The 13,488-nt window shown below is 39.7% G+C and overlaps 2 protein-coding genes and 1 long non-coding RNA gene across 3 annotated transcripts; 1 reads left to right on the top strand and 2 right to left on the bottom strand.

The window, feature by feature from the left end:
• Window positions 1-1,326: 1,326 nt before the first annotated feature.
• Window positions 1,327-2,176, top strand: LOC126713981 (stress-induced protein KIN2-like). Its single transcript, XM_050413958.1, has 3 exons — window positions 1,327-1,428; window positions 1,734-1,802; window positions 1,925-2,176. The coding sequence occupies exons 1-3, from the start codon at window positions 1,372-1,374 to the stop codon at window positions 1,997-1,999; spliced, it is 201 nt and encodes a 66-aa protein (XP_050269915.1). The 5' UTR covers window positions 1,327-1,371; the 3' UTR covers window positions 2,000-2,176.
• Window positions 2,177-6,521: 4,345 nt separating this feature from the next.
• Window positions 6,522-8,662, bottom strand: LOC126700410 (rRNA biogenesis protein RRP36-like). The gene is made up of 3 exons (XM_050398566.1): window positions 8,362-8,662; window positions 7,041-7,456; window positions 6,522-6,932 (listed from the first exon to the last, which is right to left on the bottom strand). The coding sequence occupies exons 1-3, from the start codon at window positions 8,660-8,662 to the stop codon at window positions 6,522-6,524; spliced, it is 1,128 nt and encodes a 375-aa protein (XP_050254523.1).
• A 3,102-nt stretch (window positions 8,663-11,764) lies between these two features.
• Window positions 11,765-13,211, bottom strand: LOC126713983 (uncharacterized). The gene is made up of 2 exons (XR_007651513.1): window positions 12,908-13,211; window positions 11,765-12,047 (listed from the first exon to the last, which is right to left on the bottom strand). It is a non-coding gene; the product is annotated as an uncharacterized LOC126713983 (long non-coding RNA).
• Window positions 13,212-13,488: the final 277 nt, after the last annotated feature.

The following is a 13,488-nucleotide window of genomic DNA, read 5'->3' as shown; positions in this document are numbered from 1 at the left end:
GCATGGTGATAATCTTTAAGCACATCAAAACGCATAATGAAAAAACCGGAACCGAGGTCGATTAAGGGTGTCGTACCTGTGGGTCACCAAATACCGGCTAACCTGGTTTGGAGTGTCCGATATCCCAGTGGTCGTCCCATAAGCTTGAGGATAACGCTCGTTTTCCATGGTCCCGCTAGCTGGTTCTTCAATTCCGGGGTGAGTCGGATTTCCCAAGTTTCATCTGATCGTTCTTCATCAGTTTCAGGTTGGGTTTCTGCACTTTGTGTTTGCTACGCAACATTCTCTTCCTGGTTGGCTATTGCTTCATAGTCTTCTTCCCCGACTCCATAACGTGCTTCTAGCATATTTGCATCTTGTATCGTATCTGCATAAGTCTTTTTACGTGAGTTATTCTGTAGGTGGGTGTTTTCAGGGTCGTCAGGTTCATGGGGTAAAGTCGGGGTAGACATCTAAGTTTTTTCTTTGCATGAGAGACTTTTATAAGGACAATTGATGATGGGGTCCTTCACGTACCTATGGAGCAAACTAAGATCTATACATAAAATTTGGACATGAAATATTTGCACAAATGTGTGATTGATAATGAGTATTTTTGCTTACTACTTGATAGAGCAAGAATATGCATAGCGTGCGTACTTATGAATTTTTAGGGGCTCATTTTATTATTATTTGTATAAATCTGGACATGAAATATTTGCACAAATGTGTGATTGATAATGAGTATTTTTGCTTACTACTTGATAGAGCAAGAATATGCATAGCGTGCGTACTTATGAATTTTTAGGGGCTCATTTTATTATTATTTGTATAAATCTGGACATGAAATATTTGCACAAATGTGTGATTGATAATGAGTATTTTTGCTTACTACTTGATAGAGCAAGAATATGCATAGCGTGCGTACCTATGAATTTTTTAGGGGCTCATTTTATTATTATTTATTTTTATCACATCATATGACTCAACAAATGCGAAGTTTAAATGTATTTCTCAATAATTGACAAATTTTACCACAAGTGAACTATATCACTAGGACAGTCTAGACTCTAGAGTAGCAAATTCATTGCAAGTAGTGTCAAGGCCAAGTTCATATATATCCCTCTAAAATCGTAACCAACTTTGAATTGAATGATTAGTGTGCGTATCATCAAAAGAAGCACCTGGTCCTAAGGCCAAATCAAAATGCCAAACTTCCATCATATGATGACACATGTGAGAGCATATTTGAGAAAACATAAACGTGTCAATTAGTGGATTGGTTTGAAAATCCTATAAATTTTGCCTCACATTTGTTTGTAGAATCACCCAAGTTGAATTTTAGAGCCTGAATAACATTGCGAGTGTTTGTGTTCCAAGCAGAGACTGAAGATGGACAAATCCCAGAATGCAAGTTACCAAGCTGGCGAGGCCAAGGGCCAAACTCAGGTGAGTTTCTATCCATCCTATTTACATCTATTAGCATAGTAGCATACATCTAGTAAGCACAGATACTCTAGTTTAGCTCATATATTTGTATCCGGTACCGGCTATCTCTGGGATACTCCTGTATGCGTACCCTGATTTTTTATTTTTAGTGCCAATATGTTCAAGATACGCCTATGATACGGTTCTTCTTAGGCAAACTGCATCTAAAAGGATTACATAGGCATGGATGGATGTTCCATGCATGAACACCATGCACGTTGACATTTTAAATGTTGATTATAATGTGTTGTTCTTTTTTGGTTTAGGAAAAGGCAGGCAACATGGCGGACAAGGCGAGCAATGCTGCTCAATCTGCCAAGGAATCATGCCAAGAGGTTCAACTAAGTTTTTACTAAGTTAGAAAATTACATACAAACATAACAAAATACTTCGATCTCAAGTAATACTGCCCTACATCATTGTTAATTGCTTACATATGGAGTTCTATATATTGCAGGCTGGCCAGCAGATGAAGGATAAGGCACAAGGGGCTTGTGATGCAGTTAAGGATAAAGTTGGAGCAAACAAATGAAAATCATATTGGATCTCATCGTTCGAGCAAGCCCTCCCAAATAAATTTTGTACTTATTAAATTTTAATTTATGAATTTTGTTTTCTTCTACTTTGTACTCTCTTTTGATCTTGCTCTCATTGAGTTTGTCGAATTTGTCAATTGAATTAACAAGGGAACTCCTTTATTGAGTTTTTATCCATGCATTCGTATTAGATCATGCACAAGGTTTCGTTATATCTATGTTTACAATTCAAAATACTTCTCTATTGCAATCGAAAATGGACTTGTTAAACAATGCAATCCAATTAAAGCAGATCATTCAATACAGATGAGCAAAAAGTGTACTGGTTTTATGTAGCCGCAGGCATTTCGTGTCCAACTATTGTTAGGCAGATTCTAAATTACAATTAATTTTGACTATACAAAAAAAAGAAAAAAAGAAAAAAAAATAGGGAAATTACAGATTACCCATCACCTGTGGTTTAGCTCGAATTTAACTTACTGACCCGTGATTTAAAATTTAACATTTTACCCACATGTGATTAACATCGTTAGTCTGTCGTTACCTACCCCATTACTTATACCATTGCAAACACAAAAAATATAACAAAATTAGAAAATACAAGATCAAAAAGTGATTTTTGTAAAAATATTTGAAGGCTTTAAGAGCTTCAATGAGAACACTAACACAAGATTAAAAATGGTTTATATTTACAGCTCTACTCAAACAAATTTTTCTCTCTCTCTACGCTTGTTGCAACCCCTAAGCAACAAGCCACCCTTTCTTGGATCGAAAAGCCATTAGATTGAAAATTGCTGATAATCAAGGGCAATAGACAAGTGCCTACCTTTCTTCTGCACGTTGAAGAAATCTTTTGAGGTGATGGTCGAGTGTTAGTAGGCATTCGAGGATCTAAAGGCTTACCTCTCTTCCCCGCCATTACTAAGTCCCTCAAAATCGGAGAATAATTGTTCCTTTACTTGGTTGTATCCCTGGCCATCGTCAGTGCAGCCTTGATCAGAGAAGAAGACTAGGTGCAAAATCCCGCGTACAACACCAGCCGGGCACTTTGTGGCTCAGAGGAGAGGTACTCGCCGATGGAGAAACTAGCCTTCTCTTTGGTTACAGTAGCTCGCAAGCTCAAGCCATATTTCCAAGCCCACAAGGTAATCGTTCTGACTGACAAGCCCTTACGGCGAGCAATGAGCTATCCTGAAGCCGTAAGATGAATGGCACTATGGGCCATAGAGTTGAGTGAATTTGACATACAGTACCACATGCGTACTGCCATTAATGGGCAAGTGGTCGCTGAATTCATTATGGATTTCACTAACGTGGAAGGCCAGGGGGCAGAAGAGTATCCTCAGTGGAGTATACACACGGACAGAACGTCTAACAGACAGGCTGGTGGAGTGGGCATTCTACTCATTCTCCAGAAGGGGACGAGATTGAATGCATGATTCATTTCAACTTCCCTACAACCAATAACGAAGCAAAGTACGAAGCTCTAGTTGCAGGACTAGATCTCGCTAAAGCAGCAGGAGCCGCGGGAGTGGTTATTCATTGCGATTCCCAAATCTTCACAAACCAAGTAAAGGTGATTACGAATGCAAGGGCGAGAGGATGAAGAAGTACCTGGATCAAGTAAAGAGAAGGGTGGACAATCTACAAGCTAAGATTGTTTAAATCCCCAGAGTAGAGAACAAGCAAGCCGATCGTCTTGCCAAGGCCATATCAGCAGAACACATGATCACCTGCAACAAGGTACTTTCCTTCGTCCAGCTTTTGCCATTAATAGATCCCATCCATGTGCAGGAGATAGGTTTTGAAAGCAATTGGGCGACACCATTAGTCTCCTACTTGAAAAACGGCACACTACCAGACGGTAAGGAAGCCGCAAGGAAGCTGAAGGTCAAAGCAGCACGATTCATCTTGATAAGTGACATCTTGTACAAGAGAGGCTTCTCCCACCGGTACCAAAGGTGTTTAAGCCCCAAAGAAGCGGATTATGTCATGAGAGAAGTACACGAAGGGATCTGCGGGAACCACTCAGGGTCGCGGTCATTGGTACATAAATTGATTCGAGTTGGATACTACTGGCCTACTATGTAGAAGGATGCCCAGACTTATGTCAAAGCCTGCGACAAATGCCAAAGATTCAGTAACGTCATCAGACAACTGACGGAAGAACTCACCCCAATGGTAGCCCCGTGGCCATTTGCTCAATGGGGACTAGATATCATGAGACCATTCTCGATAGTGTTGCGACAACTAAAGTTCCTTATAGTCGGCATAGACTATTTCACCAAATGGGTAGAAGCTGAAGCCTTGGCCACCAAAACAAAAAAGAACGCGACAGGCTTCGTTTGGAAAAAAATCATCTGTAGGTATGGGATCCTTAGAGTCTTGGTCTCAGACAACGGGAAACAATTTGACAACGACTCCTTCAGGAATTTTTGCTCCTAGTTAGGAATCAAGAACCATTACTCCTCCCCCGCCCACCCTCAAGCCAATGGGCAGGTTGAGGTCACAAATCGAACCTTGCTTAAAATCATCAAGACTTGACTCGAGGGGGCAAAGGGTGTATGGCCAGAAGAGCTGCTAAACATACTATGGGTGTATAGAACAACGGCCAGAACACCTACAGGGGAGACATCATTTCGATATCGAAGCGAGGCAGTCATCCCAGTAGAGGTCGAACTCGCGAGCTACAGGATGGGTAATCATGATGGAAAAAAGAACGACGAGGCTATACGTCTACAGCTTGATTTACTAGATGAAGTTAGGGCGATAATTGAACAAAGACTCGCACGATACCAGGATCTCATGGCCAAGCACTACAACTCCCGAGTCAGACATAGGGACTTCAAGGTTAGAGACCTCGTTTTGAGGAAGGTAATGGGCGCCGCTAGAGACCCTACCCAAGGAAAGCTTGGCCCTAACTGGGAGGGACCCTATAGAATCACGTCATGGTAGAGGAAAGACACCTATCACTTGGAGACGCTAGATGGACAGAAGTTGCACCACCCATGGAATGCTGAACATCTCCAGAAGTATTACTAGTAGAAGATAGCATGAAAAGCAACACTCCTCATTTTCCAATTTATTTTAGTTAATTTTTGCCATAGTACTTTTTAAGCCCAAAGGGCAAGTCTTTTTCTTTAAAGAATGATTTTTCTACATATACATTTATTACAATAAGAGGAGTTTATTCAGATATGAATGGTGTATTTATCTGCTTCTACATGTTTATTCTATGCATTTATTCATGATTAAGTTCATAAGTGGACGAGTTCATCCCATGAGGATGAGTTAATATTATTATTAAGTCCACAAGTGGACGGATCCATAATTAAGTGCAAGTGGACGAGTTCATCCCATAAGGATGAGTCAATATTATTAAGTCCACAAGTGGACAATAATTAAATCCATAAATGGACGAGTCCATCCCATGGGGATAAGTCGATATTATCAAGTCCATAAGTGAACGCGTTCATGGTTAAGTCCAAGTGGACGTGTTCAACCCATGAGGATGAGTCAATATTGTTAAGTCCACAAGTGGAAAAATTCATAATTCAATCCACAAATGGATGAGTCCATCCCATGGGGATAAGTCAATATTATCAAGTCCATAAGTGGACGAGTTCATGGTTAAGTCCACAAGTGGATGAGTTCATTTTATGAGAACAAGCTAATATTATCAAGTCCACAAGTGGACAAATTCATAATTAAGTCCACAAATGGACGAGTTCATCCCATGGAACGAGTTCATTTTATAAGGATGAGTCAATATTGTCCAGTCCATAAGTGGACGAGTTCATGGTTAAGTCCACAAGTGGACAGGTTCATGGTTAAGTCTACAAGTGGATGCGGTTCATGATTAAGTCCATAAGTTGACGAGTTCATCCCATGAGGATGAGTCAATATTATTAAGTTCATAGATGGATGAGTTCGTGACTAAATCCACAAATGGATGAATTCATTACTAGGTCCACTAGTGGACGAGTTTAGGATACCTTAAAACTAACATGTCCACAAAGACCAAGAATGGACGAATTCATCCCTTTGGGGTTTGTTAAAATTGTTAGCAGGACAAGGGTGTTTGTCACGGCTGACGGATTCATCCTAAGTCATCTTACATTTAAGCACAAAGAATGAGCAAAACATATATATACGTAAAGATCAACACATGCTTAAAAGCAACGGATGTAGAAAGCATACCATACATTAAATAAGGTCATTACCAAGAAAAAAAAAAAAAGTGGGGGTTGTGGGGCAAAAAAAAAAAAGGGCATTTAACACTGTCTGAAAGATAGACTAAATATACAATAATTCAAAAAAAATAGAAAACTAAGAGGCCGGGGCGTCCAGAGGGTTCTTGTCATCTTTGTCTTGAACGTCCTGAGCTAAAGTCTCAACGTTTAGAGGCTCAGTGGACGGGACCAAAGGGGTGACGGGAGGATCCATAGTGGGTTGAGTAAGGATGATGCTATCATCTTTTGGATTAGATTCCGACTCTGTGGAGTCGCCAACTTCCTCTTAAATAGTGTCGCAAACAGGAGTTAACGACAAGGGGTCGTCCATAGGGACCTTGGATAAATCAAAGTGAGGGTAGATGGATTTGAACTGTTTAAGGCAATTCTCAAACCCATCACCATAGTAGACTTTGGAAGAATCAATAAATGGTTGTGAAGCCTTGAATTCCTTCACGGTGTCAGCCTTGGCCGTTTCCACCTGCTCGAGAAGGGCCGTCAGCTCTTTTTCTACCGTCGCCTTAGCTTCTTGCTCCTTCTTCTTCTGATGACCCACCTTCTTCAGCTTCTCCCTTAGCTCATTCACCTCCGTATTGAGAGTACGAAGGGCTTCCTTGTACTGCTCTAGCTCGTCGGTCAAGGTCCCGTTGCGTTTGCAAAGACGAGCAATCACCCCTTCTTGGGCGACGCTCCTATCCTGCAGTGCTTTCATACGGACCAGTCCCAACAAAGCAAAACAGTTGTCAGCCATATTGAGTAATAAATAACTGAAGAAATAAAGAAAGAAAGAAAGAAAGAAACGTACCCGAGCAAGGTCAAAGAGGCCTGACGCCCCCGGCTTCTTTGTCATTTCCTCAGCACAAAGGTCCACGTCCTTCTCCTTGATGATTGACTCAACCATCTCAACGGCGTAGTCCTTGTGAGTTAGAAGACGACGGTCAAGTCCCTGGGATATGGGGCCTGACATCGTCATTAATCCCTTGCCTGTGTCGTGGCTCAGCTTGAGAGGTGACGGCTTCTTCGGGAGTTTATCCCTGGGGGTGACAGTGACTTTCTTGGAAGGACGATTGTCCTTCTCGTCAGCCTTCCTCTTAGGCACCCCCTTTTCGACGGCCTTAGGGGTTGATGAGGACGCCCCTTCCTTTCCCTTCGCTTTTTGTTTCTCTTTGCTATGCGCAGCAGCTGCCTTCACCTGTGCTTTTTGTTTGGCTACCTCCATTTCTACAAAGGACAAATGACGAGCATTAGACCAAGAGACGACAAAAAGAAAAAATGATGGAAGAAAATAAATTACTTACGCCGACGAGAATAAGTGTTTAGTTCGTGAGCTAGGCGTCGGTTCTGGACCTCCACAATATGCGTGCAGCGCGTCGAGGGTGGTCAAGTCCCTACACTTCCGTTGCTCAAATGGAATTTCAAGGACCCGACTGATGAAGGCCTCTTACTCATCAGTTATATTTGGACAAACACTAGCTGAAATAGGAAAACGACGCCAAAAACACTTAACAAATAAATGGGAAAAGTTAAAGTAAAAATTGATGGTGCTAAACCTAAATCCTTGACAATACCCCAAGTATTGTCAAAACCATATGGCATTGTAATCCACTCTTCTGGACGATATATCCAATCCGTCCCCTGAACGAAGAAGTATCTACCTTTCCAGTTCCTGTTTGAGTTAGGCATGTCTGACATGAGCCTTAAACTTTTCTTCCGTGCAACAAAGTGGTATATTCCTTGGGACGAGACGATGTGTTGAGGTCTATAGCAGTAAAAAAAATTGTCCAACGAAAGCTAACGTTTCCCACCACTCAGACGACCCTACAAAATCTCAGCCGCTATAAAGATCTTCCAAGCATTTGGAGCAATCTGGCTGACGGATAATCCAAGAAAATTAGCCAACTGACGGTGCAACGCTGTTAGTGGCAACCTTAGTCCCGCCGTAAACATAACGTCGTACATGTTGACATTCGTAGTTTTCCTTGAGTAGCACTTCTTGAATTTCCCAGGGAGACGGATCAGGATATGGTCAGGGATCTGGTCACGATCCCTTAAATTCTTAAATATATTGCCTGTCATCGTCGGCAAGAAATCATTGACGGTCCACATTTTAGGAAGGATAAACTAACGGGCATGCCCATTCCTAAGGCTTCCTGAACTTCTAGCTTCAAGGGTTCTCTTGTCAACATCACCCTCATCCCTGTCATCCTCTTCTCCATCATCACCTTCAACCTCTCCCTCATTTATCTCCTCTTCCACACCTCCTTTTCCAACACAACTCTCCACTTCCTCGTCAAGAGAATGGGCTGACGTTTCCTTCTCTGACGACCAGGAAAGGCCCTCTTCGGGGTCATGACTTGTCTGGAAGACCTTGTCGTAGCCCACTTCCTCACGGACTGACGACTGCTCACTCGTCGCTTCTCTAGACATCTATTTACCTACAAGCGACGGAGGTATTCTAAGTGTCTAAGTTGAAAGCCTCTTGAAAAGAGGTAAACTATCAACTAGAAAAACAAAAAAAATGGAAGATAGAATGAAGGAAAGGAAAAGGTGACTTGCCAAGTAGACAGTTCGTTGAAAGGTGACGGTTTCAACAAAAGAACGAAGGCAACGAAGTTAGTGAGATGACGGGAGCGAAGTTCTCAGAATAGCAAGCTCTCTCTCTGAAGATCAACGATGATGAAATGGGAGAAAATGAGGAAGGAACTGAGATATATATAGGATGAAAAGTGCACAGAAGACGAAGCGACACCCTCATCCAGAAATAGAGCCAATCCACTTAAGCCACGTGTCCAAGCAATTAATAAAGGTTGCTCGAGGAATCACCAATAAATGCCCTCTCTTTTTTTCAATAAACAAAATAATAATAAATAGTAAAAAGGAAAGAGCTACGAATTGAACTCCATAACCTGTTGGCTAAAGCCGACGAGGCTATGGAGTAGGCGGCAGATGATAAGGGTAATTCTGTGGTTTTGATAAAGTCATCCATATTAGGTGGAAGCGACGGTCCTAATGAACTCGTCAGCGTCGCTTGCACGTTCATAGCCTAACAATAGAATGAAAGTCGACGGTTCCACCTTAAAGTTGACAACTACACCCTAAAAACAACAAACATTTGAATGAGACGACTAGAATATATTGACGGGATATGAAGTTGACGGGGGGAAGTTGAAGAGGATAAGCGAACCTTTTGACGAGGCTGACATGACTTGACTTTCACGCATAAGCATATAAAGAAATATCTTGTGCCTCACGCTTAACCCTAATCAAGAGAATCCTATAAGGAAAAGATTCCATAAGAGACGCAAATTAAAAAAGATCTCTCCCACAAGGAAAGATCTTCTAAGCAACGAATCTCAACCCCATGCTACTATAAAAACCCCAAGACCCTCACAAATCAAGGTACGCATAATTCCCCCAATTCTAGCACTCTAGAGTGGTGAAAGTTCTCTAACTTAATCTTCGGAGGGTTTTTGGCTGGTACCACACCGGTACTTTCCTAGGGTTTTCTTTGTCTTTATTTTGCAGGTGTTGTTTTGAGCACGTGAGCACTATGTGACTTACTGACGATTTTCGGCATCATCATACACTATTCTAACTGTATGATTATAATCTAATCTCTATCGTTGCGATACTTCCCAAACAAAACAATGCTTTGGGAACTAAATACTCATATATATATATTTAGTTTTATGGTTGATTTTTTGTGATAATTTCCAAATTCAGTTTTTATTCTTTGCATTTTGCTTTATTAAAAATAAAATAAAAAAATGGAATTATTAATTGCAATGTACAGATGTTCTTGCCGGGGAATGGCACTTGGAACCGCCCTCATGGCTCATGCTCCCCAGATATGTACTGTACGTGTAACTTGCTTCACAGTCAAGCACTTTTCAATTTGCCTATTAAATAGCAAATAAGAATATATATTGTGATCATTAGTAGTTCACTGACTAATTATGGTATACCAATGTGATACACATTGTCATTGGTACTAAGATTTTTCGTACATCTGCGAATTCAATAAACATGTAATGTAAGTGGCCACTTACATTACATGTTTTGATTAAGGATAGAAAATACCGCTTGATAATTAGCCACATTGGTAAGGAATATGTGAGCCATCGTGTATATATATATTGGCATGCTGAAAAAAAAAATTAAAAAAAAAAAGACTCACGATAGATTAAGAAAAATAGAGAAAGAGAGAGATTAAAGTTGATTTCACATGTGCCTGAGATTTTCTTTCTATCTTATTTTTTTGTTATGTTTAGAATTGATTTTCTTTTGAGTATTTGAGTTAATCTCCATATTTATATTAACATTGTTTTCGTGGGTTTGGTTTTTGGGTTGAAATTTCTACATTATTTTATTTTATTTATTTATTGTACATGGCAGATAAAACATCTCTATTTTTTTGGAGAAAAATCAAAGCTGCAACCAATGTCTTCCGGCTTAAGGAATGATAAATTTTTATTTGGTATGCTATATATAAATTTGTTACCCAATTTTTTTGCAAATTCGGATTGATTTTATTTAGAAATATAATTTATTTAATTTTATTTCAGTGGGTTAGCTTATTTGTATGGATAAAAAGTAGTCTTTTGCACAATTATAGGTGTTGACCTCATAATAATAATATCATTTGTGAATGGAGATGGTAAAATACATAAGATTTCAGGAACCTAGGCTCTCTCTATATATAAAGAGAGAACGCCCATGACTATAATTAAAGGGCTTGAAGATATTATTTGAATAAAGGCTGGAAATTATCTTCTTTTCCAAGGTTTGTAATCTTGTATGTATTGATATTTGAATTGGAGACTAATAGCCAATGTACATTGTACTTTTGATGATGAGGTTTATTTTCACTTGTAAAACTTATTTTGAAATGGAATTTTTGTGTATTAACAAATAATAGTTGTTTCAGTTTCCACTTTTATTTTCTAATTGACAATATTAGAGTATTCTCAGATTAAGAACCTGTATATTTCTCTTTTTATTGGTGTGATTAGGAATGGCAACGGGTCGGGTTCGGGCCGGGTTTTTCCATACCCGGACCCGACCTGCGGGGCAAGACCCGTGGCCCGGACCCGGCCCGTTTAGGGAACCGGGTTTTTTCCCGAGGCCCGGACCCGCCCCAGCCGGGCCCCGTGGATCCCGCGGGCCCCGTTTAGGGCTTGGGCCCAGTTCGTGGCCCAACCAAAAAAAAAAATAAAAATTTAAGCCCAGATTTATTTTTTCTTTAAGTTCAAGCCCAGATTTATTTTTGCCGTTCAAGCCTGCATATTCCAAATAAAAAAATTTAGCCCAAATACATTTTTGCCTACATTCAAACCTACATATTCAAATTCAAGCCTAAATAACGTGACCCAAATGCCAAATCATAAACTACTAATCATAAATCAATAAATCACCTGTTAATTATAAATCTATAAATCAATAAACCATAACTAATATCATAATCATAATTCAATAAATCATAACCAAGATTTTAAATCAATAAATTACATAGATCATAACTAAAATCACTAGCTAAACATAAAAATAAAATAAATCAAACAAGTCCAAGAAATAAGTATCAAAAGTTCAACGAGTCCAAGAAATTAAAAAGCTACAAAATAAATCCCACAAGTTTAGAATAATTACAAACCAACATATTAATCCAACAAGTCTAAGAAATTAAAAAAAAAAACTACTAAATTAATACAAAATGTTTAATCTTCATCAATTGTGATACAACTCCCATCAATTGTGGCACAACTCCCAGATTTGTTTGTGTCTGTGTTTGTGTCTTCCATCTCCGTTTTAGGCTCTGCATTCCCAACAAACACAAAAAACAAAATTAACAGAGTTAATTTGAAAATCTCTCACAAAATACAACAGCTCAATAGTTAACAAACCCAATAACAGTATAACATCACAAACACCTTAACCCATAAACCAAACCCTCACCCACCAAAAACCCAAATAAACATTATTATTATCATCACAACAAATTCAATGAAACACCACACATAAGACATTAAAACTTCACATATCCTAATTATGTTAAATACACTGCAATTCCAATATTTTTGTGAAAAGCTCTAATGGGATTAGTAAGTACAAAATTATGTTTAAATATTTTCACTAGCGTTACAAACTTGCTTTTGCATATAGTAAACAATTTAACCAAAATAAAGTAAATTGTGTAGGCGTCCTGCTGTAACAAACTAACAATGGTATATTATTCACTCAATAAAACTAGATTCAATCACCATAAACATTTCAAAAAAACACATTTATAGCTTACAATATCAACAAAGAATTTAAAACCATACTGGGTCTTTCTATTTCTAAAATTCATAAATGAGTAAACTAGGAGAGATACAAGCATATAGATTATGCAAACCAATATTTACAATAAATTCAACAATAATTCAGTTATTGACTAAAACATAATAATAGCACTTTCCTAGATTTTCCCAGTTACCAAACAAAGATCAGAGGGCTTTTTCTCACAAACATAGATAGTATTATTATCAAAAGTAAAGAAAACCCAGCAGATATACAAAATAGAAAAAAACCCTTTCAACAACAAAGATATTTAAGACAAAGCAGTTAAGGAAAAGAATCAAAAGATAAAAACGAACTTCACGGACTCAGTGAAATGAAATAAGAAATTAAGAATACCTGACTGACTGCTGAGCTGAGCGAGGGAGGGAAGGCTCACGGACTCAGTGACTGACTGACTGAGGAAGTGTGTGAGTGAGGGGGGTCGGACTGAGCTGATCGGAGTGAGGAACTGTTGGACTGCGTTGCGCGTTAGGCGTGAGGGAGAGGGAGGAGGGAGGCGTGAGGCAGAGGGAGGTGTGAGGCGTGAGGGAGAGGGAGGCGTGAGGCAGAGGGAGGAGTGCGGAGTGTTGGACTGGGCTGCGCGTGAGGCGTGAGGCAGAAAGGAGGGAGAGGGGCTGCGGCAGCTGAAGAGTGAAGAAGAAATGAGGGATTAGTTAGGGTTAGATTATAGGTTTATATATATATTAGGGTATTTTTGTAATTTTAGGTACTAGGTTTTTAAACGGGTTTTATACGGGTCGGGTCTCGGGTCGGGTATGGGTTTTTTTAATAAAACCCGGACCCGACCCGAACCCGTTTCGGGTTATTTTTTTAAAACCCATACCCGACCCTATTTCTAATCGGATCGGGTAAAACCCGGCCCATTAGGGTCGGGCCGGACCGGGTATCCACGGGTCGGGCAAAAATTGCCATCCCTA

Source organism: Quercus robur, chromosome 2 (assembly GCF_932294415.1).
Source record: "Quercus robur chromosome 2, dhQueRobu3.1, whole genome shotgun sequence".
NCBI classification, from domain to species: Eukaryota; Viridiplantae; Streptophyta; class Magnoliopsida; order Fagales; family Fagaceae; genus Quercus; species Quercus robur.
This window is presented reverse-complemented; position numbering and strand designations above follow the sequence as displayed.

Coding starts and splice junctions, on each gene's coding strand:
- LOC126713981 (XM_050413958.1), top strand. CDS start 1,372: ATGGACAAATCCCAGAATGCAAGTTACCAAGCTGGCGAGGCCAAGGGC. Junction 1,429..1,733: donor AGGCCAAGGGCCAAACTCAG/GTGAGTTTCTAT, acceptor TTTTTGGTTTAG/GAAAAGGCAGGCAACATGGC. Junction 1,803..1,924: donor CCAAGGAATCATGCCAAGAG/GTTCAACTAAGT, acceptor TATATATTGCAG/GCTGGCCAGCAGATGAAGGA.
- LOC126700410 (XM_050398566.1), bottom strand. CDS start 8,662: ATGTCTAGAGAAGCGACGAGTGAGCAGTCGTCAGTCCGTGAGGAAGTG. Junction 7,457..8,361: donor CCTTAGGAATGGGCATGCCC/GTTAGTTTATCC, acceptor TGTCCTTTGTAG/AAATGGAGGTAGCCAAACAA. Junction 6,933..7,040: donor GCCTCTTTGACCTTGCTCGG/GTACGTTTCTTT, acceptor AAAGCACTGCAG/GATAGGAGCGTCGCCCAAGA.